General features: G+C 36.3%; 1 protein-coding gene across 3 annotated transcripts in view; it reads right to left on the reverse strand.

The window, feature by feature from the left end:
- Window positions 1–351: 351 nt before the first annotated feature.
- Window positions 352–25,429, reverse strand: part of KDM7A (lysine demethylase 7A) — a 71,855-nt gene continuing 46,777 nt past the window's right edge. The window contains exons 11-21 of one of the 3 annotated variants that reach the window (XR_008822014.1): window positions 21,344–21,433; window positions 20,336–20,545; window positions 18,721–18,845; window positions 18,043–18,200; window positions 14,204–14,301; window positions 11,759–11,907; window positions 11,402–11,614; window positions 10,074–10,155; window positions 8,706–8,982; window positions 1,151–8,028; window positions 352–1,119 (exon numbers count right to left, since the gene is read on the reverse strand). Coding sequence is in view for 2 of the 3 variants with exons in the window: in XM_056339848.1 (XP_056195823.1) it covers window positions 7,934–8,028; window positions 8,706–8,982; window positions 10,074–10,155; window positions 11,402–11,614; window positions 11,759–11,907; window positions 14,204–14,301; window positions 18,043–18,200; window positions 18,721–18,845; window positions 20,336–20,545; window positions 21,344–21,433 (1,497 nt within the window). In the remaining variant the exon portion in view is untranslated. Of the gene's footprint in view, window positions 8,029–8,705; window positions 8,983–10,073; window positions 10,156–11,401; window positions 11,615–11,758; window positions 11,908–14,203; window positions 14,302–18,042; window positions 18,201–18,720; window positions 18,846–20,335; window positions 20,546–21,343; window positions 21,434–25,429 lie in introns of all 3 variants that reach the window. The other 2 variants (XM_056339849.1, XM_056339848.1) reach the window with 2 other exon arrangements.

Here is a 25,429-nt window from a genome sequence, read left to right on the forward strand (position 1 = left end):
AACTAGAAATCAACAACTTAAGAATGAAGCACATGATTTAGTATTTTTTTCAAATTCATACCAGTCTGAAAAAGCCGCTTAGTTGAACCACATTTTCACAGCCCAAATTCTATTTCGGGAGATCAGAGTAGCAGTTTCTAGTTTTGTTGGCTTTTAGTTTTACTGAAACAAAGCGCCAGCTTGCATCTTTACACTTACCAGCAAAGTGTATGACTCAAGGGCAAATGTTTCTTCCAGATAAATACCACATTCTCCAAGTACGGGTGGGAACTTTACTCACACCCATTGCAGCAAATAAAACATTACTTACAGGAAACGAACTTTGGGGCAAAGCATCACAAACAAGCAGACTCTTTGTATACTGTTCTTTTAGTTGACTTACATGATCCAAAGTAGAGTATTTTTTCCAAGACCAAAGCAAATACAGCAGGAGCAGTACAGATAAATAGATCTATTAAGCCAAACACAATTCTTCAAAAATTTGCAGTACTTATTCTAAAGACTGAATATAATTGGCTTCAGAGAAATCAGACCTTAGTCTAGACAAAGCAAACTGTCCTATTAGCCGCCTGTTAGGTGGAATACTATGAGCTCTGGCAATGAGAGACTTTATTCACTGTCTTTATCACCCAGCTATTTCTTCTGCAGGTGAAGACTTTAGTCATTGACCACTGTAGAAACAAAGGCATTTAAAATTCCTGGCTGTATCAGAATGAGTAACAACAACATTCTGGTTTTACAGTTTCAGTCTTCATTCACTTTTGGCTTGAGACAGTTTACATTACTTACCAGCAGTAAAAGCGTAATTTCAAGGGCTCCCAGGAGAAATACTTCTATACAAAAAAAGTTTCTATAGAAACCAACACTCAGCATGATTGACTTCGTATTAATTCTACTACTTAGGTTTCCATCATCAATCCAAAGTTATATCTAAACAAAACAAACAAGAAAAGATTTGGTTGAATCTGTTAACTAATGAGCCACCACCACAATAGCTTCACAACTTAAGCAGGTCATGACAAGTCCTCAAGACAGAGAGTTGACCTTCACTAAATGGACACAAACCCAAGTTTGTAGGCACTTTACAAGGGGGTACTCTACCTCAAATGCAGTAGAAGACTGTTGATTAAGAAAAAAAAAAACAAAAAACCCAAACCAAAAAGAAAGAAACAAACCCAAGAACTTTAGTCTTCAAATACCAAGAATATCTTGCCCATTCCCTGACTTTAGAAATTCGATTCTTTTGTCTCAATTTGGTAGCCTTGAAATCTTCAAAATACGTCTGTCCATTAGGGAAGAACAATCCTCCTCAAATAGAAAAGTAAGAAACCAGGAACTGACTTTTAATGGAAATATGGCTCCAGGTGCTCAAGGCTATCCAGTAGCATGTAAAGAAGCACTTTTGAGATATTTCACACATTTTCCAGTGTATTATCCTACCAATTATGCACCAAAAAGCAGTCACAGAGGAAAGCTCTGGAGCATAGCTTGCAAAACAAAAGGACAAATAGTAAAGGTGCTTATATAGGTTTTTATATGGGTATGAAACTTGTATTTGTGGCCCACTGAGGTGCCCTCAAGTCTATCGCTTTCTTTTAAGACCAAAACATTGGTATGAGCAAGTTCAGCGTGACAAACCCAGATGAGTGAGTCTGATGGAAATGCATAGGTTGTAGCATTGCTCTTCAATCACAGTGATCAAGACTTTTTCAAAATATGTGGTTGCTCTAATAGAAAAACAGCTCTTTCAGATCTTTGGCAAATCTTTGGCTAACCAAATTTAGAATTAGTTTTAACACATTAATTGAAAAGATGTAAAGGCATGTCAAAATACAGCAGGAACTGATTTCTGGACATATGAATATTTAATCTTTCCCCCCTGTACTTAAATAATTATTTTTCCTCACTATTTCTTACTCCACTCAAAACTTGTTTTTGAAACAGCACAGAAGTTTCTGCCACCAAAATCTACAACACTACCATGTTTTAAACTTCAGGCCACAGAACTTTTTTGTTGGGGCTTTTTAACTATTCCCATCTTATACTCAAGCAGTACATGGTTTCACGAGATCAGCATTCTTGGTTTTTGCCTGTAAAGCACCTGGCACAATGAAGTCCTGTCTCCGAACAGATCTCCTACTTATTACAGTCAACCATAAATTCTCTGTAAACTAAAAGCCAGGCTAAGTAGTAAACTTGAGCAGCTGCAGAGGATGCTCAAATCAAACACTTTTTGACACCTGGTTCTTCCAATGCCACTGCTGTATCATTTATCTAAGGTTCTCATAAAATGACCGTCAGTGGAACCTAAGGATCTGCCCATCACAGCACTGAGGCAGTTCAGTAGCGTGGACTACTATCTGCAGAAGAAAATGCATTACGTGAAGTTGGAGTGCAACACAGTAATGCTTCCATTACCCCCAAGTAGAGTACCCACATGCAAACTCTGTACTGCCATAGGGAGTTAAAACAGGGAACGCTGACAGCTGTAAACTAGATGATGACATGCATTTAAAGAAATCAGAAAAGAAGTCATCCAGGATGTAAGCAAGTATGACAAAGTACATGGAAGCGTGAAAGAGAAAGCTCTTCTTCCAGAAACGGCATACACTTAAAGGAAAAATAAAAGTAATTTAAAAAAAATAATCAAGATATGAGTCAGTCATCAGTAGCATGAGACAAACCTGAACAAAAAACAAGAACAAGAACATGAAAATACCATTTGACACCCTTCTTGCAGTTCTAGATCTGCTAATATGATCAATCACAAACACTTCCACCACCCTTTTATATCAGGATTCAAAACGAGTATTCACATCTTCACAAAATGCATTTAGTTGCCATAAAACATACTTGGATTGAAATGAGATTTGCACTTTGAAAAATAAAAGAAAAAGTACAAGAATATTCCCTCTCACATTTCTCCAGAAAATGTCTTCTTTAAAATGCACAGAGATTGGACCTACAAAAGCATTTTTCTCCTCATGATATTCTGTACAGTTTTCTGTATTTACATGGGAACAAATGAGCATAAGCCTGGAGAAATTAAACACTTTAGAGTGCTAAAATCAAAACATAGGCAATACAATTTTTTAATTTCAGTATTTTAAAGTACAGAGTGGAAACTATGAATATCAAATACAAATTTAAACAAAACCACTTGTCCTCCCCTAGAATAATCAATGTGAACTACTTATAGAAACTTACAAATTTAAAGTAAAATCAAAACAAAATAAATACTGTACATACACTTTCCCTGCCTGCAGGCAAAAGAGGATGGGAAATACTGTTATGAATTGAAAAAAAATGCTCTTAAAGCTGCAGCATCCCATTTCCCAGCCAAATACTTAACACAGTAGTGCGTTTCTGTAAAAAGGAAGACACACATACACCGACCCCTACTGAGCAGACAAGCTAATATTTTCAGAGACATTAGAAAGAAAGATAGAAATTAGACTATGAGTAGAAAAAGGAGAGGAAAAGACAAACGGGCCAGCAAAACATTACTACAAAACTAGTAAATATAGCCAAGAACTAGCCCCTTTCTTTTTTTCTTTTTTTTTCAAATTTCATGGTTTTTTTTAAAAAAAAGATTCACCAAAGCATTGGCAGCAATAGACATTTCCCAGCAGAAGTGACAATACATATCAATATAATCTCTTAAAAGTGATCCCTTTCATTCCCTTCCCAAAGCATGAAACTCTTATGGCTTAATTTATATTAAAAGTAGAAAAAGTCTTTTTTTCCAAATAGAAATGCAGTCTATGAAGAACATGCATTTCCTTATCAGTGCTACTTATATTTCCCATCCACTGCATGATTTATCACTCACACGCTCCCACAAATAGGGTGCTTTTTGTTGGGGTGGGTTTTTTTTGTTGGGTTTTTATTTTTTGGAAAAATGGATGTTGCAGCTTTTAATCTTGTTTAACCGCAAATAGTAAGGCCCTTGGTTCCATTTATATTTCTTCTGTGAAAGAGTAGCTCTGGGCTCACTCAACCCCAGAGCTACAAACAGCTTTTAATGGAAGTATTACATGAATGAAACTCTGGAAAGACACTGATCTGGGGGGTCATGGTGGGGGTCTGAAGGGATAGATGAACATGTGGAGCCTGAACAGGGCACTAGTTATAGGCTTGTAGTACCATGTCGTTCTAGCTTCGGTTCTGCTCAGTCTCCACAATTCCCAAAAAGGGGGTAGAAAGATTCATACCAGCTCTGACTCCAAAACCCTGCAAAAATTTTCAACATTTACAGTTTAAAGGCCTTATGAATGAAGGTAGCTTTTGCCACATAGCAAAGCTGAAGCTTCTAAAATGTGATGACACTGTGCTCTTATCTCTCTACTAAAGATAATGCAAGCACTTCAACCACCAAAAAAACCAAAACCCCCAAATGGCCCATGTGATCAGAAAGCAACAATTTTAACTCAACATCTAACCCTTTCAAAATTGTCTTTAAGAATGGATTCATGTAGAGTATTATAGGTTGCATAGGTAATCTACCTCAGAGGTCAACAAAGGCTACCTTGTAGCCAGGGTTTATTAGCAAGTATAGTAGAAGAAGAAAAGGGAAAGTTGCTGGAAGAGTCTTTGATATAGTTTCTAGGTGGCCTTTCCATTTTCATGCTTGTTTCTTTTTTTTTTTCTCCAATTGCAGGAACGTGAGAACTTAGAGAATGGGAAAACCCCTACAATATTTCCTACTGTTCTGTGTAAAAAAAAAAATAAAATATTAAGTTTTATGCCAAATCCAAGTTCTCTGACTTTTCAAAAAAGATTATCCTTGAAAACGAGTTACCATAGTGGGCTTAATTCTCTTTGTTGTCCAGTCAGTGTTCCCTACTCCCTCCCTCTTCCACCCCAAGTGAAACAGCAAGAAAAAAAATAGGGCTTTTTCTCTCCACTACAACAACACAAGGTTCAGTCCATCTACAGAAAGATTGGTGCAGTAGTGTTTTCATCTAAATTTATCCCTACATACAAGTACACAAAACAAGTGAGGTCACTACATCCTCTTCATGAGCTACCAGGAGACTTTTTTCTTCTTTTTTCCCCCATTTTTTTTCTTTTTTTTTTTTCTTTTTTTTGTTTAATACTGCTCATCATGGCAATTTCTTTTGTGTTACTTATTCTGAGGTGGAACATCAGAATTAACTTCTGCTGGAAGCATGGATATCTGAAGAAAATGGGAATGAACCTTGCCTGTTGACAGCCTGTGAAGAGACTATTACATAAATTCATGACAGTGGAGAGCCACTTTGAAAAAAAAGGTAGAAAACAGAGTAGTGAAAGAATAAAATCAAGAAGAAATAATATATATGGGTCCAGCCACATCTGTGTTCAAACTGTAACATACAGATAAATAATGCAGATGGTCAGAAAAGAGACTTTGTATAAGCCAGTTACGGGTACAAGAAAGCATACTCCATATTTTCAAATTCCTTACTCCAGATTCTATTCTGGCATACTTCTATTTCAGATAAGTATTCTTAAAAAACTGCCTTTAAGGAGAGCGAGCTCATTCTTCATTCTGTTCTGAATCTGATTCCGGCCCTAAACTGAATTTTTCTTTTCTTAAAAATTATACAGCCAGCAAGAAGGAAACAGTTTGGTTCAATACGCTAAAGCTAAAACAGTTTCCAAAGCCTGGCAGGCATTAATCCATTTGCTCAAGCGTAAGCACAGAGAATATTTATATGGATATATAATTTTACCTAATATTGACAACATGGTTTATTTCTTTGACTTACTTTGGTGAGAACATATTAAAGACAGTTAAAATATTCTCTTTTAATTATTTCCACCTGGAAAACATAGCACCTGAGAACAGCAAGTACTCCTAGTGACTTTCAGCACCTGTAGAGTACCTCTTAGCTTATCTTCTGCTTTTTAGAAATCCTGTTACCTCCGTTCCCAATAGTCTAAACAAGGCTAATAGCTTGCAGTAAATTAAAAAAAACCCAACAAATCAAAACAGACTCAAAACACACTTTTGTGAAACCATAATTAGAAAACAAAAAAAGGTTAAAAAAATTCACCCATAAGCACACACACAAAAAACTATAAAGTCAAGAAGTTACAGTTTTTAAGCTCCAGAGAAAGTAAAGACATGAAAGCTACCTGACTTACTTGCAATCGCATTATGTTTTGATGTTTCTCAGTTCAGAAACAGGATAACATAATGCTAAATAGCTCTGACCCTGCAACAATCAAAAACACTTGACATCAGAACTACTTCCATAAATTTGTAAAGGCATTCATCATCTAGCCTAGATAAAATAACTCTGCACAAATGTTCTAGAAAGTCCAACTGAGTTTGTTTTTAAACCACAACAAGAGAAAACAATTCCAGTATAGAATATGGAGGAAGGAAAGACTGGTATGGAAAGTTAAATCAATTCAATGACTTGGAGAACTATGCCTGAGTATTTTTACTCTTAGCAACCAAAAAATAAACCCCAAACAACCAACAATATTGTTGTCACCAGCATATTAATGTTTACATTTTGGCTGGACCCTACAAAATGCCCTTTTTCCAGAATCAAGTAAAAGTATTCCCCTTTCCGCCTTCATCCCCAGCCCCCAAAAGTTAAATATTTAATTTTATATTACAGAAAAATACAAATTTTAAATCAAAAGTATTTACAATAATTCAGAATTGGCATTTGCTATCAGCTCAGTATGAAGCCTGACACAAATGAGCATTCTGATACCAGTAAGCTACTTTAATGCTTATATATGCACCAGTTAAGACTTTTAATTGGCTGTTTCACCCAGCTTTGAAAGCAACACACATTCTCCTGCCTTCCTGACTCTTCAGTAAAATGTGTTTGAAGTACAATAATAATATTTTAATGCTTCTTCCATGCTACATTAAGTAGTACGCCAAATCTTAAGACTGCAATGTATATCTTATGAGTTACTTCAGAGTAATTATTCTGAAGAAACATTTATCTTAACTGATGTCCCCGTTCCTCCAAAAAGATACGTTTGCCTCCTTTGTACCAACTCTTAAGTAACCTGTACAAATACAATTTCAGGGAGTCTTTTTACAGAAGAAAATCATCACAGACAGATCATCAGAAGGAAAAGTATGCTCTCCAATTTGGAGGAAAGGGGTGCAGTTTAAAACAAGTTAGCTACTGGACTGACATAAGAAGATTCTTCTGTCTTTAGGAGTCTCTTTAGTTCATCAAATAAATAAATCTGTATTAAAGAGGACAGGTCAAAAAATAATCAAGCTGGCAGAGAATATGCAACTTGCAAGTCAACAGAAGCCCAGCCAACAGCTTACAAAAAGCAGGGAAAAAAAATAAGATTCCATATGCCTTAATTTAAAAAATAATTAATAATGCATCTCACCCCTATGTAAGACTACAACCTGAATACCAAATTTAGGAGTCCAGACTAATCACAATTAATGTGGCTCTCCACTGCACCAAACATACATTATCAAAACAATTAAAAACTTTCACATTCTTAAATCTAAATTAATAACTCACAAAAAAAGCCTTCCAAATAAATAGGTTTCTTAAATGAATTTAAAAGTTGTCAAAATCTATCAGAAATAAATTATTGATAAACCACCTTCATCATCTTCCTCTCATTAATTAGGTCAGAAACTACCAGCAACAAATGATATTCAAGCCCTGACGAGAGACTGTTTCTCACAGTCCATGTCTCTCTGAAGATTTCCCCATTCCCATATGGTTATTGCTGAGCAGGTGTGGCACAGTGAAAATGCAGCATTGGGTTGGTTTTTTTTTTGTTGGTTTTTTTTTTTTTTTTCCTCGTTTTTGTTCATCAGGCAGTGTTTTATATGGTACATGCAAGTCTGCTTCAAGCAGAGGAATAACAGCAGCTCCAGGCTCTGTTGACCTCAATACTGGTCTGTGTAGGAAAGACAGCAGTAGTAGAAGTAGCAGCTACATTAAACAAAGAAGCGTGCATGGCCATTTCGGTTCAGCTTCAAGATCTTCCCAAGGCGCTGCTTAGCAGTTGCCATTCCTTTCTTTGGACGTTTGCCTGAAAAATGAAATCAAGTACTTCAATCAAGAATTTCAGAACAAATTTTTATCACTATAGAACAAAGATGAAACCTGGTTTTCAAGCTGAAGTGGGCAAAATTTTCACCCTAATCAGCTCAAAAAGAAGTGCCAACAAATGGGGAATCAGAATTGTCAAAATCCAAGGATTGTTTTCTATAAACTCTGGCCAGCATTACCATAAATAAAGCGATTCTATTATTTACAAATGTTTGCAGTCTAGGGAAAGGCAGTGGGTGTGGTAAGGGAGAGCCTAAATTGAGCTTCCTGAATTTTGCTCAAGTTATTCCCTCTAGTAAATTATCGAAAACACACTAGAAATTAAAAACGGAACAAGTATGATCATCAGACTATTTTTTGAAGTGTTACAGACTTTAAACCTTCACTTTGATAAACAAAACTGATTCAGGCCGGTGTTTCAGACTACAGTTGTCGTTCTGTTCCCTGTAATAAATGCAAAACAGATAAATATGCAGAGGTGCAACAGTAACTACGGAAGTTTCACCTGGCCACACATCCAGTTAGATTTCTCTCAATTCCACCTCCACACATTCTGAGCCAAAACTTGTGTGTCCACATTTTATGTTTTCACTCAGGGTCTAAGCCTGTCCTTTTTTAAGTTTCTGTATCTAGCAAGAGGACAGAGATAAACATTACCTTTTGTCGCCTGGTTGCTGATAGGGGGTGGATTTGATGCTGGCCTCTTTGTTGGATGAAGTGGTACAGACAAGGATGTTTCACCATAGGGCCTATCAGGGCTAAGGCTGCCGTCACTCAGCCGACATTCTCCTTGAATTAGATTGGAGTCTCGAGTGTACTTGCCATGCTGAAAACTCAAGCTGTTGTTGTGGATTATACTTCTGTTTTCCTGAACCTTATGATTGGCTTCTGATGCACACTCTTTCTTGATATATTTTTGAGTTTTACTGGTATCCTAGTATGGAAATGAGGAGAAGAAAAAACGTGGAAGTTAATACCTTCTGGCTACAACTTCACTCGAGTTTTTCTGATTAAACTACCGTATCTTTGAAAAAGATACTGCAGTTCCACCGGTGTCTGACCACTTAATGATTCCATCATTTCTTTTAATACAGATACCTCTTAAAAATAAGATATGCTATAGTATCTCTATGCAAGCTTTTCCATATGCACTTAAGGGCAATGCCACAGATTAATTACACATACTAGTGTATTCAATTTTTCTACTTTTTGGGTTTAGTTTTAAGTGATCAAAACAAATACAATTGCTCTTGATTAAACTAGCCATTACAGCAAACTATACCATAAACATTGATTAACTACCTGAAAACAAATCGCTTATTAATATTCAGCTGGTGAGAGAACAAATGCTAAACTGGGAATTACAAACTAAGAAGTATCATGTAGTTAGATATTCTTACCAAAAAAAATCCAAAACCACTTCAAAGCATGCAGTTAAAATACAGCTATTAAATAGCTCTTTTCTAATACTTCAAATACAGATAAGTTTAGAAATACTGAAAATGTTCAGTGTAAGACACACAACCTTTCATTTATATATTCCTTGCTGGATTCCACCTGGACATCAGAAAGCAAAAATATTCCTACCTGCTCACTGTTGAAAGGTTGTATCAGTTTGGCAGTGCCAATTTCCTAAGCAAGTATCTTTACTATAAATACTATCAACATGTTCCACTTGTTCTGAAGCTCTGGTTGGGAAACAATGAATAAATAATAGAGTGCTTCCCCAGTTCAACTGAATGAAAATTCACACTTCTTTTACAAAGTATTTTTTTTTATTTTTCAAGATACTGCCCTGAGCTTCTTAATACTAGCTACTATGACAGAAGAGAGTTTGAAAGGAAAACTCAAAACAACAACAATGAAGATAAGCATGATAAAAATATATATTCAGCCACCAGAACCAGAAGTATCTATTATTAGATATGCAGAGTGTCCACCTGTCCACCACGCTTGCTGACTTAAAATTTCATTATCTCTTTTTCCTACAAAAATGTGTTCAAAATGTTTAAAGTATTGCTTTACCTGAGGGGTAATCCTCGAAGCTTCATTCAGGTGTCTAGTCCATCCCGAAGTCCCCAAGTCTCCTTCTTCTTCCTTCATGGACCTACCTAAAGAGAAGTTCAACAAGCTTGAATTTATATTTCTAGTTATTGATTTTCAAAGTTAATTATGCATTTGAACGATTTTAAAATTAAAACAAGAAAGAAAGGAAAAATACAATGGAAAATATTTCCTAGATACAAAAAAAAGTTGTCAGAGCTTCTTGGTTCTACACACTAAATTGGGAAAACAATCCCACAGTACATGCTCTTTCTCATCTCTCTCCCATCCCACAGGGTAGGAGGAGAGAACAAGTGGCCATGTGGGTGCTTAGCTGCTGGCCCGAGTCAAACCAACACAATTTAGAGAACTGGATATTACGTTTTTCATAAAGTTACAAAGACAGAAAGGCACTGTATGTATCTGTGTAGTCTGCTGGTTAGGGGGTTTTGGTGGCGGTGGTGGTTTTATTTATCTGTTTGGCTGGTGGCTTTTAAAGACATACAGCTTCAATTACCAGAACACATCCATGTTGTGGGAATTTCCTGGATTCCCATTATCCATGTAAAGAAAAATCAACATACTATTACTTCTTTGAATTAGCACCCTATTTGTTGGTGGAGTTCCATTTGTTTCACATCAAAGCTATAATCCTCTTCCATTTCCTTCTCAAGCAAAGAATTTTCAAACATAATGACTCTCCATTCTAAGAAGTGGTTTTGATTCCTTTGAGAGGATTAGCATTAATGTTCTGCTGTCATTCCCAGAACACATTGAACAGATGTCTATTTTCCACAGACATCAAAATGCCACTGAAAAAAAAATTACCTCTGAATTCTCCTCTTCAAGATTAGAATCTCCTTTAATGCACTGCCTTCATAGCAGAATTTCAGGAGTAAAGCCAAATACGCCTTCCAAAGACACATGAAAAATCACCAAGCAGATTCCTATGGATATCTAACACACATGCCATGAAAGCTGCAACCGTGAAGGTTCTGTCAATCTTTTCTGAAGATTACTTTCAATAAAGAGACTATGCTTTCAATCTAGCCATAACTTTGCCACTCTTGTAAGGGTGCCACAACACTTTTAGATGGCAGTATTTAAAAGATGTATTCTGATGACATTTCAAGCTAAGTTTGTTTCAGTTTTCAGAAGCAACAGTTACTATTTATAGAAAAAAACCCCAACAAACCACAAACCCGAAGAATACACCTTCTCAAATGTCAAATCTAAAAATGTAACTTTAAGTGTTTATTCTGAGCAGTCTGTCCACGAGCAGGGAGTAGAAGTGTCATTAGTTCAGATACCTACCACATTCTACTGTTTTGTGGCTCTGAGATGGCTGTCTGTCTTTATGCCGACTCCTGGGGTAGCTTCTGTGTTCCTGAAGAGAGGTTCTTTTATCTGTGCAGTCTGTGCTTTGAGTATGACCTGGTAAACATGTAGTATAGTGCAATCCTGCCATAGAAAGCATGCCCTGAATAGCTTCTTCTTCTGTACTTGTCGAGGTAGGACATTCCCTAGAAAAATAAAGGGGTATTAAGCAGTTTAAAACAGAACCCTAAATTTCTCTGAAGAAATTATTTTGACACTGTTACAAAGCATAAACATAAATATGTGCAAAAAGGTTTAAGTTTATAAACAAATGCCCGCTATGTGCTTACTTTTTACTGGGAGTTTCGTTTCTGGATGGCTTCTGGGTATTTTGACAAAAGTCTCTCATGACCTTAGAGTCCTCTTTGAAATTGGATGTTACTTCCTGTTTCTCTTCATCACCTGAGCTTTCCGACTCCTCTGTGGAGGAATCCTTCTGCTGAAACAAGACAAAGAAGTATGCAGAATGGTCACCACACCTTCTAAATAGAGATGATACCTTAATTCATGCTATGTAAAAAATTCAGAAGCATCCAGGTCCAACTTATATATATATATGTGTGTATACATATAGTATTCATAATGCGGTTAATGTGAATATAGCATCTGAGATGCTATACATCCAAATTTTGTAACATTGATGAGTACATGCTCCAGCAATACAGAAAGAGCATCTCAGAAATGCATTTTCCTACAGAAAACATTACACACATTAAACCATGCACAAATCATTGTATTATCTTTAATGACAGCACTGATTAATCTGATCTTTAATATTCAAAGTCGAGTGGGAAAAAATGGAAGTATGGTTCCAAGCAGCTGCCAGAATTGATGCTTATTACAAATAAGGGGACACATCCTGCCCAAGGAACTGTTTCTGGTTCTTGCTCTCACGAAAGGTAACTTTTAGCAGCAGCATCTCTCTGGTGACAGAAGCTCTCAGGTAAATCCAGAACACAGCAGGAACACAAACACAACAGCTGTTGCCTCTCTTACAGTGGCACAGCCTCATTTCATCAATGAAAGGGCTTTTCAGCTCCTGCTGAGATTACAGCTTGTATGGGCAAGAGTTTCTCAAAGGTGGAGCAACCGTACATGACTCAATATATCTTTACGTTAAGCAAGAGCTACAATAGGCATGTTCCATCTTGGTAATTCCAACTAATCTATTTTCGACAAGCACAGAGAACACAATTTTTTTTTTCAAGTCAAGGAATATACATGACATTCAATAAAGTGTTGAAAGTGGAAGATCAGAACATGGAGGAATCATAATCCTTCAAGACTGATACCTCTATCCCTATTCACCAAAAATGGAACTGGAATGAAGTGCATTGTATCACTAAGGGATGGTCTTATACAACAGCTTCATTCACAAGAGCAGCTTGTTAATCTTTGACACTTGGAAAGTGACACAAATGGCAATTAAATTATTACGGTGACTCAATGTTAGTAATAAAGCTATTATCTTGTTTTGTTAAGATCTTCTTCAGTGCAATATAAAAACATAAAAAGGATTTACAGGAGCTACTGAGAGAGTTCATTTTGGATATATCATTACAAAAGACAAATTTAAACATGCAGAAAAAAACTCTATTAGATACGATTATAAATAAAGAAGTACAAGAAAATAGCAGGACCTAAGAGAGTAAATAGCATTAATATAAAACATTTCACTCAATGACAAAGTAATCCAAAATTTGCAATATTTCTCCTGTGAAAAATTAAATACATGACTACTGAATAACTACTAATTCTATGTGTTAAAAAAGGAAACCTGCTGAGCCAAATTTGCTGACAATGAAGTTGAGGAAACCAGAAGAAACCACATCATGAAGGTTCCTATCACCTACTCCAATGTCTAGAAAAGGTAATGATGGAAGACAACAAATATTAAAAATAGATCTTGACCCCCATGGAAAAAGCAGGAATTTGAAGACTTCTGGTAAAATCTTAAAATAGGCTGACGATTGGAAGAAAGACCAAAACATTACCTTCCCAGAAGCACAAAATAAAACTCTGAGGTAATCACTCCACCCTACTAGCATTTTACCGCTATTCAAATAAAATTGAAATTAGTAAGTCAGAGCAACATTTTTCAAGGGAAAAAAATTATAAAAATATTTGTATACAAATTTCTAAATACTAAAAATTGTACTAAAATATGTTTGTAAATGTACATATGTGTGTGTGCATTTATATTTCATTTAGCTGTAAAGACATCACTACAATCTAGATCTCAAATGGAAGATTCCCATTTATTTCAAATAGTCTAAAACACCAATAGGATTTAGCCACTTGAGCTGATTTAAAAAACTGAAGGCCTATAATATTGTTTCAATTTAACCATGCTTCAAAATGAAACTGTGTGGTAGATATTCGTAATTCTAATGATGAAATTTAGACTTGTTATAGAAGAAATGAACAACGCAACTGGGATCTAACTTTTCTCACTTTGCCTGTTCCACAGCAGTGCTCATCCTCTAGCAGCCCCACTTTAATGACAAAGATGATCATAAAATTTGGCTCAAGATAGCATTATCTTGTCATTCTACTCAACACTAGAATACATTAAGAATGAGGCAGAACTGTCCATCTGAGATACTAACTTGGACAAGAAATAAATACTTTGTTAGTGCTCTTTTAACACAAACTTTGACCAGATAAACTAGAAGTGAGTGAGCAAAGTTATATTTAATGGCCCTGTTTACTTCTGTGACTTTCTCTAGCTATACCTGTGTAGTGCAATCAGGCTCAGATTCTTCTGAATCAGAAATATCAGAGTACTCTGAGGATCCATTCCTGAGTTCTGATTTCACACTTTCAAAGAACACTGCAGAGAGAAAAATTAAAATATAAGACCCAACATTTATTACATACAATGTTTAACAGTTAATCCAGAAGTAAAGAACAAGAAACACACACTTAGTTTTTAACTGTCTGTAAAGAAAAGCACATCCAACACACTGATCTGGTTCACAAGTAAAGCCTGCTTAAAACTAGTGAGTTGCCTAATGTTGACGAATAGACTCCTCAAGCGACTGACTGGATGAAGCCAAAGGAAGAGACATCAGGTGAAACAGGAGCATATACTTTTTCTCTACTACAAAGCACATACTCCACATAATTTATGCTTTTGTATACAGGCCCGAGTCAGAGAAGTGGCCCTTAGAAAAAGTTAATTGGAAGTAATCTTCAGTGTTACTTTGTCTTAAGACTCTTTGAGCTTAGAAATTCCTTTTTAAAAATAAAAACAGTTACAAAGAAATAGTAAACATGCAAGTCAGAGGACATTTAAGTGATTTAAAGGTTAACGAAAAGATCATTGTGTTACTTGCAAATTTACTTTTACATCACAATTTACTGGCAGATTCTGCCCATTCTGTGCTACTACAAAGCTGCCACTCAAGGTTAAAATGCAGACCTGTTAAAGAAGATTCAAGTATTACTGTGATGATACCCAATATAGTTGCATTGGTTTTCATCACAGAAAGACCTGAAAGGAAGAGAAGAAATACCGTGCTTTTTGCTAGTACTAAGATAAAGTACTAATCAGAAAATAAGGTGTCAAAATAAGACATCAGAAACACTGGCATATGACAAAGCAATCAATCAAATCAGCCACTTAGTCCACATGGTTTACTTTTTTAAGTGCAGAAAAAACTCAAACATGAAGTAGCTGAGCAGCTCGCAGAAGCACGTACTCTTAAAAGACACTGTATGTCCCAGACAACCATGACTAGGCAACACATCTGTACGTGTTTGGAATCCAAGGCTCAAGATCAGTGGGTTGTATGTGCACCTGTGTCAAGGCTGCTGGCAGAAACCTTAATTAAGTATAAATTTGTGGAAGACTATAATATACGGTTTAACTAGCAGAAATTTTTTGGAGAAAACCCAAATAGAATAAAAAAAATTATGAATATGTGTCCAAAAAGGTAGTGGATAAAGAAAGTAACATAAGTTCTTCAAGTTTTCAAGTACTTATGGTTTCAATATAAAACTATGCTGAAAGCAAACCAACATTTTAACTGTACTTCTCTTCATTCCAGAGCTAGTTTCTGATCTGTGTTGTTTTGTTTCAGCACAGTTTTATATGAAACTAGATAAACTGAATGCAATTCTTCATAATTCATTCATTATGCAAGCATAAAAGATGTACCTGTAACCCCATATACACTGCAATGCTGGTAGGATTTTGTTCCTATTGTAGACTGTGGCAAAGCTCACAGATAGGCATCAGATATATTCCAAGGGATATTATTAATTTCTAAACACTACATAAGCAGTAATTGTTTTTAGAGTCAGACGCAAGCTAAGAATGAAACCAGTTATCAGAAAGTGAGTAAAGTGAACATCTGGGACCAAAATCTAGAGAAGACTAATTAAACTTAAGCTAGTATTAGAACGAGCTGTGAGGACTATTGAAACACAGTAAATGAGCAACACCACTGTATATGAAGTTAAGCTAAGTAATGCTGAACATATGACAATAGAGTGAATATTCTAAATTACTGTAGCTGAAAAAAACCCAAGGGATTTCTGTTGATATCTCAAGCCTTTGGCTCATTTCAAAAAGGCAAACAAGATTCTAGGATAAGCAACAGCATGCACAATACAGAAAATAATACCGTATGTAGCTCAAATGAATTTTTCTTTGGACTACTGCCTTTCTCAAGAAAAGTTATGGCTCCACACACGTCCAGAGACTGGGAGGAATACTCCAGAAATTGGGCAAATGAAAACAGTTGCTACCAGTAAGAACAGGCTAAGCTACCGTGATTTCAAAAAAATATCTTAAATCACCTTCCCCTTCATCCACACAAAGTATCTTGCTCTAATAAGCACAGCACATGATCTTTGTCTCTCTGGTAACACCGGGTCACCATTTAGAACCAGGATCTTGGCATGACACACAAAGCTATACAGAGCTTGATCTGTTAAAAGACATCTCTCTGTGGACATTGCCTCTTGGCCTAAATCCCAGTAAGAACAATGGCAGGTGGTAGCTGTTACAGAAACAGGTAGTTTCTTCTATGGAATTCTTGGAAGAAGAGTATCTTCCCTCTCTGTCTCTTTTTCTCTCTGTAGTCCTTCAGTTAAAGAAAAACAATCAAATGAAGGTGATCTTTAACATGGAAGTTTGAAGAGACTTACTATTCAACTAAAAATATCAGCGATAGTCCCGAGTACTCAATTTCTGGAAGAAGAATCTCAACATTCATTACTAGTTCTAAGTACGTTTCCTACATTTAGATACACATTGCCATATTCACTCTGTATCAAATAAGTGCAACAACTTTGAAGAAAACCTACCATTTCTCTGTATGACTTAATCTTTGATTCAAGTGTAAAACTTAGTTTCATTTACGTAAATTCTGAAAGTGGAAAAAGGCCATACATGCTGAAGCCTTCACTCAATAAGCTGTTTGCCTTGTTGGTTCATGAGTACTCAAGAGGGACCTCTCTCCTGTGCAAATTTTTTAATACTGTTCTCTGTGACCTTTGGAAGTACAGTCAACAGGGATTACAAATTGCTTTATTAATGAAAATAATAAAATATTTTATCCAGACAGACTCAAATGTTGTTACAGATTGTTGTGCAGGAAACTAAGGGAACTGTAAGTCTCTAGAGGAGTCTTATTATCTTAAGTGTTGATGTCAGTTTCCTAACACATACCCTCTGAGCCCTTGTAAACTCTACTGTGAAAGGATGTGACTTCTATAATTAAACTGAGAGCTGAACAGCTATGTCAAGGACCAATTTGTCACTGCACAAAGCCATGCTATTAAAAATAGGCACCAAAACCAGACATTCAGTATTGATACTTTACTAATGCACTGTGTGATCAGCACTGCTGAACACTTGGCAGGAGGGTTTGAGGGTACAGAAAGACTTAAAAAAATATTAACTACTAGTGAAGAATGGTTTAAAGTATTGGCAAGTGGTGTTAAAGTGTTTTACAGAAAACCTAAATTCTTCCCCAGCCTTGCAGATTACTGCCGAGGTTGAAAGCATAAGATTTTATTAATGTTAAATGATGTTTGATCACCTCTATGGAATAAACCTATTCATTAGCAAAATGTAAAAAATTGTATGGTCAAGTATGTAATCACCAAATGGAACAGAAAAGTGAGGTATACGATAGGTTTACAATTAGCTGCATGTTATGAACTTTTATCCTCTAGAGTGAATGATGTGATGAACTTTTCACACTTAAGTATATTTTGGTCAAGAAAAATCAGTGTTCTTATATTATGAAACAGATCAAAAGGAATAAATACTCATCCAGAACACCAACTGAATCTCCACTCCGAAAAACACTGTACAGGGTATTCAAGATGGCACTAACATAAGAAGGTGAATTTACTTTCCTACTCTATCCTGTTCTCTTCTTCAGTAGACAGATAATATTTGACAAATGTTTTGTTGTAACTTCTAATATTACTTCTCTGATCTATTAGTTTATCCTCTTTACACTTAGGTAAAATTTCAGTCACAACTTGACAATAGTTAGACCCTCTTTAAGATCATCAAAACGTTCAATGGATAGGACTTAAGAGACAAGCTTACTGTTCAGTGGTTTCTGGGCATCTGCATTCCCTTCTCCTTCAGACCCTGAGGGCTGGTCTTCTACCTTAACAGTCGTCTTTTTTGACCTTGTTCTGTCATCTTCATCCTCACTATCTGCTGTGTAAAGACTTCGATCAGTAAATGGGCGTCTCTCATCTCTGTCTCACAAGAAAAAAAAAAACAAACCAACATGTTATTCTTACCAACCTGAAGCAACTGTTTTAATTATTTACAACACACTCTTGAGATACAACAGTAATGTTCTCTTATGCTCACCTCTTCGTTCCAAATTGTACATATTCTTATTCTATGCCTGTCATTTCCACAAAGATGCAAAGTTTTACACCTGTGTATTTTTAATGAAAAATCACTCTAATAGATGGATACAAACCAACCATTTCTACTGTGAAGCATTCCCTTCAGTACAAACCCAACTGAGCAACTGAATGAAACGCTGTTTGAACAAAGGAACATACGAACATACATAGATCACTCCGTAACCGTGGCTCCACTAGGGGACAGCAGACACAAGGGACAACGCATTCCTTCAACATTCCTAACATGAATCTTACTGGTAGAAGGGAACCCAGAGCTCCACAAACAGAAATGTTATTAGCAATTAGCATGCTCCAGACCATAATGACTAGGAAGAAGTGATCCACAATCAACCCTTTGTACCTAATTATTCTTCCATTTGAGAGCAGAAGGCGAAGATCATTGTCTTTTGTTCGCCATTCAGGTACTGTAGAAGATGGCTGAAAGGGCTTGTTAAATCTCCCATTCAGTTTCGAGCTTGCGGTATCCTAAAGAAGTAAAAGCAATATTGCTTGTTATTTATTTCTATAAATTCAACTGGTTTTCCTGTACTCCACAGAAGTTTAAACTCAACATCAGGATGATTACCTTCCTGATAACCAACTGAAGAAAGCTCAGACAAAACATGTTTGGGTGTAAAAAAGAACAGACTGCACCTTCTCCTTCCCTGAATCATCAATATTCTCCTAAAATATCTGGAACAACTACAACTTCACTATAATACTCCTTTTATGTTTCCTTTGAAGAATTATCACTGTATTCAAAACAAAGAAATACCAATAGACGGGCAAGCCAAAAGTTGGGCTTGGAACTGATAAGGCAACTCCTGGATTGGATATCTGTTCCCTGGAATTAGTATCTCAAAACTGATTTACAGGACAGTAAAACATCAGTAATGCAAAGTAACCTGCCATAAGCAGAACTTTCTTAGCTCAAAGCCATTTGCATTTGACACATACTCTGAAGCAATCGGTGATACATTTATATGCCAAACCAGGAACATGTAAAACGGTATGGTTTTTTAACATGTTTTACATGTTAATACTGATAGTGAACAATATATTTGTACATTAAATGACGGTAACTAATACTCCTAAACATTTGTTTGTAGCAGTGAACTGCAGAGGTTAACTATTTGTCATAAAATTTAAGTTCAGCTTTCTGTCTTTGGGGAACGTCTCGAAATGAATGTCTCTTGTTCATGCCTTATGAAAATCAGTATCAGTATTTTTCCACTGTGACAGTCCATCCTGTCCCAACTAAATTTGTCAGCATTTGTTATTCTCACAAAGCTACTTATTTCCTTTCATAAAGCTACTTATTTCCACTCTCTCATTCCTCCTCCCATTTCTGTTGCTGTTTTGAAATAAGGTCATCAAACCTGAAAAAAAGAATTTTTCAAGAGACTACATTTTACTTATTTATCACTCCATGATACCTTTGTAATACGACCACAAAGTCCACAGCCCCACAACGGAGACCAGAGGCAGCCTTAGGCTTACTGATAGCGAGGCACTGTCATACAGGAAACAGGAACACGACTGAAAACCAAGGCTAATCAAATCACAGTAACAGAACTATAAGAAAAAGCTATCTAAAAACACATAGCAAGGCAGGCTGGCTCAGAGCCTCACCAAATAAAGGTTCTGCAAGCTCCCTTTTCTTCACAGACCTGATTCAAAGTAGCACTTGAGAGCTACAGCAGTCCCAATCCAAAAACTATACTTGAAGTAGGTAGCAGATTCGGGGCGCCTTCTGAAACACAACAGTGAAGGAACCGCCACAAAAAAAATGATCAAGGAAGAAAAAAATTCATTTCAGGAAAACTCAAAAGAAAGAAATTGAAAACAAATCTATCCATATCTCATATGACAGAGTAGTAGCCTGTATTCTTATGCCTGTTAAAAGCTTCTCCCTTTCAACAGAGATTAGAAATCCACTCTGGCTTTGTTTTTCTTGCACATAACTTAATACTTGCCTCCTCCCAAGGTGACATCTCCAGCCTTTTCAGTACCTCCCTAGTGTGGAGTTCAAGGATGTCCAGATTGGAAGGAGTTTTGGTGGCATGATCTCGCAGTTTCCTCACCCTTCGTCTGGAGTGGTGAGGCGAAGTTGTTTCATGCGAAGACCGTGAAGTTGGACACACACCGAGAATTCCCTGAGTTTTAACTAGTTTGCCGTTTTCCTCCTTTAATTAGAAACACATACTTCAGAACAGTCTCAGAGGAAAAAATCCACATATTTAAGTGCTGCTTCTTATTCATCTATTTAAATATAAATTATATATAGACCTTTTAGAGAAGTACTACATATTTCCTATGGATTTGATGTACAAGGCTTATTTCTATTGCACCTCTTTCCCATATACATACTCCTGTAATAGCAGTGCTTAACACCAAAAATTAACACCAAAACATAAGGTTTTATTCACAAAGGCAGCATAGGATAGACATGTATTCTACTCAGCAGATCACATCTCTCTTCAGTTCTCAGAACTGTTCTCTCCACATGCCAATGTGAGAATTTTTCATGAATCAATATTCATTAAGAAGAAAAAAACACTGACTATAACACAAATATCATTAAAACATCAGAAAAAGAACAAAAGAGATGACAACTGGACCAGAAATAATAACAGTATGACAATAGAATATGCATAGATTTTCAAATTAAACTCTGTAACAACATAATCACAGTAATTATTTTAAGTGGTTTTAAGTAAGAATGTATTAGAAATACTGACTTACAAGTAATTTTACCATTAAAAATATGAAAAACCCAAACATAGAATACCCTTGCTATACATTTTATCTGAAATGCTCATAGCTTAGTATTCCGTAGTTTTCCTCTTGATCTTCTAATATTAAATGAACATTAAAAAATTAAAGATTAATATGATCAATTAGAAGCATAACTACTATGAATTTCCCTGACCCAACGATTTTTTTTTTCCTGCAGACTTATGTAGGGTTGCCTCCGTTCTTACCTCTACAGAACGAATCACTTTTGAGAGCTCTTTTATGAGATGCCCAGGCCTAATGTTGTCTGGAATTTCAAAGGCATGTTCTGTTACAAGCTGTATGCAAAGAGGGAAGAAAAGATACTCAATTCATTTTTTTCAGGTAAAAGCAGAAGTAATACAAAAGAAATGTACAGGAGGAAAAAAAAAAAAAAAATTAATATCTGTAATAATGACTGCAAACTTCCAGAACAGATACACACACATTGAGGCTTCCAGTTCAAGCTTTAGAAGGCAGCAGATATCCCTCAATGTGTCTCTTAAGAATCCAAGGAAGGGGTAATACAAAGCCATACTGACAACTACTTTATTTTTTTGTCCCCCTCAGTAGAGTAATCAGCTGCTTTTTTTTTTTTCCTTTAGCAGAAACTTTAATAAGAGTCATGACCTTCAAAACAGCTAAAGACTAAGGGAATTTCACTGCAGCAAAAAATTTAATCTACAGAGCAAATAAAGAGTAATAATCAGTAACCAACATGCAGATTTTTAGACATCTGCTTCACATTTCACTTTAAAAAGTTACTTTCTTAGCTTATTTAGAATCTAGTAGGTTGGAGAAAGTGAGTTTAAAAAGTCATTCCCTATTAAAAAAATTTATGAAACCACAACAGTTTATGTTCCCTTTAATCCTCTGAAACTGTATCAGAGACATATTTCTGTCTCTGATAAAATATATATACTACCAATCTGAGTAAGTCCAAACACTCTACAGTTAGATCTAGTAAAAAGTATGTTTAATACTTTGTATGAACAGTTTAAATGTGCCTGAAAACACTTTCAGGTAAAATTAAACAGAAAAAATAACACTCAACTCATCGACCAGAATGACTGACATGAATTCTATCCTCTTAATCAGCTATTTAAATGGAAAAACATCCCACAAACACTTTCAGCTACCCATACTTCAAAAACAAGGTTCAGCAGCAAAATTATGGCTAGAAGCAATTTGATACTGCATGTGCGTTTCATTGAATGTGGCTTCCTCTAAGTCAACAAAACAAACGCTTGCTCCAAAAAACAACTTGGGTGTATAACCATGGTATAATTCATTTCAGTGCCATTAATTCTACAGGAAAGATTAAATCAGCTGCTATTGTTTACCATTGCTCATTCTTTGAATGCATCACCTCCACACACTTACACATGGGAACACAGCACCTGTTACTAAACTGTATAATTTTTACAGTAAGTTACTGGTCATCTTAGGACCATTCAGTTCTTTCTACTTGAGGACTTCACTCTCCCAAAAGCCTTCCCGTCCATGAGGACTTCCAAGAGGGAGTGACTGATGCAATCCTCCACAAGACTGACTTCCAAGTTTTTCTGGTATAAAAATACTGAAAAGCTTTCCCAATGCAAACATTTTATATCAGAAGCACATTAGTTTGGCAGTATGATTTACGGTAACTCTCTGAGCAGAGTAAGTTCCACTGGCAAACTCACTTCTTTGCCACTATAAGAAGTATCTATTTATACCAAGGCTTTCTCAAGTAAGCTGTGGCAGCATAATTATTTTTTTAAAAAAGGGGGGAGAGAAAAGAAAGAGAGGCAGGAAGGCAGGAAGGAAGACTAAAAATTCACCCCAGCAACTTAAATACATGAACAAATTCAAATGGATACATAATCTAACAGTCCGACAGAAGGGAAGAATGTGCAGGAAATATAAATACCTACAGACACCATGCCTGAAAAATTATTATCATTATTAAATAACTTGGGTTTAAGTTGTCTCTGCATATTGGTTCTTGGAAAAGGAACAAGCAGCCTTTGGGACTGAGGAATTCTCCTGGAGTAAGGAGAACAGTAGCAACAAAATGGCCTAAGTATGTCAGATATAAATTGCAGGTAAAGAAAACAATAGAAAAAAGCTGTGATTCATTCAAGAGTTTCAAGAAATGGTTTTGTAAATATTTTGGAAATATACAGAGGAAAAAGAAACTTGTCTTAAATCAAGAGATACAGATAAAAAAAATCCTGGCAGGTAAATCAATGCACCCATCTTTGGAGACTAGCATCACAATGAAGTATATCAATACTCAAAACCACACACACACACACACACACAAAAAGATAAAATATAAATAATAAACCTCACATCCCTCACTCCTTATAAAGAAGAAACTGGCCATTTTTTTTTGTTTTACAACAGCTATTAATATCTTCTTTAAAAACAGAAAACAGTTGCCCAAAATCACCTTATTGGTACATGAATCAAACATCTGAACAACTGAATCTGAGACCTGTTGCTTATGCAAGCTGGCAGGAAGCCAGAGCTAAAATCCAAGAGCTCTGACAACTCAATAGGTCATCATAGTCATTGTTTACATCAACTAACATGCAGACTGATGATCTGCACCAAAATAATCTGAGAATACTCATACTGATAAAAGCCTTGCACAAACTGAATTCAAATCAAGACATGAAAACTAAAATAATTTTAGTAGCACTCAATCTCTATTCTCAGCATCTTGTAAATTTTGGCAGTTTTTAAATATTGCAGAAATGAAGATACTGCTGCCCTGCTGAAGCAGAGTTTTAATTTCTCCAGCAAGTAGTTTAACACAATTCACTAAGACAATTCACTTGTCTTGAAAAGACATACTCCATGATACAAATGTGAAACCTCATGAGTAGGCTTCTCATTTGAGGAGTATTCATTTGTCATTTCTCTTTCAGAATCTCTCTGAAATCCCCAGCATGAGCAATCATACAGCAATGTACAAAGCTCCTCCTGCCTTCAGCTGCACACAACTACAATCCTATCATGCACATGGCCTGCTGCAAATAAAAGATTAGCTCTTTTACAAAGCAGCAGCTAGAAAAGATGAACACAAGGTACAAAACATGATAGCTTGTGGACAGCAGAAAACACCGAGTAGTTCACTGATGCTGCACGGTTTCCTCACAATTGACGTTTCTGTTCAGCCAGTAGTTTGGGAATACTCACAGGTCTCATTAATAAGCATTCAGAATGCAGCATGTGCAATTAGCTTCTTTGCACAAGAAAGTAGGAAACAGATCACAGTCTAAGTGATATAAATAAAATACTTAATGAGCTACAAGACGGTACACAAATGCTACAATACTGTATTACAGCAATCTAGAAAGAGGGATTCCAATCCAATTTCAAATCAAAATAAGGATTTATACGGGCTATGTTTGATCTCCGTTACCAGCAGTCCGATTACTTGGTTTGCTTATTACCCATACCACTAAGGGAGAAAGAGCTTGGATTCACACATGGTTTAACAGCTTAGGCACAATATCCTGTAAATACTGCTACACTGCTTACTAGCTAGTTTTGATCCAGAATGGCACAGACACTGGAGAACCAACTCCAAGGTGTTTCAGAGGGCCAGCAAAGGTTCACCTGGAATCAGTAACGCTACACAGGCTGGACTCCTGCAGCTTCCACACAAAGTAACCACCTCTGCGTTTGCACTTGGTGTTCAGTTCCTCAAAGCTCATTACGCTGGATGCAGCACTGTGCAAATATCGTACCTGTTGTATAGTAAGTTCTCTTACAAGGAGAACTTCTGTGCAGAAAGACCAAATGAGATCCCCAAGAGCCAGTTCAAGTCAGCATGGCCAGAAAAAACCTAGAATTAATAAGCTCAGTCAGAACCAAACTGCCTGTCAGTGAACAGCACTTCCCAGAAGCACCGGTTCCAAGAGGACTGATTAGCTCAAGGCACATGATAAAACACATGGAGTTAGGCCAGACCCAGTGCTGTGCCAAAACAAATAAGCTTTCCTGGAGAGTGGAGCACCAGCAAAGCCAGCATAGACAAGATATTAATGATTTTACAAGAGTCAGCCAATGTTCAACAGGGATGGTATTCAACTGAAGTTAATGTCCTCATCTGAATCTAAACTAACTCTTCAGCAAGACAGGCATACCTGAAATGTGTTCTCCAAAGTACTGACGTTATTGGAAAATGCTAAGTATCAGGGCATTCCATCCCTCCATTGCCTCAGACTAGAATGAATCAATTATAAAGCCAGATTTGTTAGAAAAAAGCCCCACACTATCTGCTTATCCTCTAGCATTCT

Source organism: Falco biarmicus, chromosome 5 (assembly GCF_023638135.1).
Source record: "Falco biarmicus isolate bFalBia1 chromosome 5, bFalBia1.pri, whole genome shotgun sequence".
Classification (NCBI taxonomy): domain Eukaryota; kingdom Metazoa; phylum Chordata; class Aves; order Falconiformes; family Falconidae; genus Falco; species Falco biarmicus.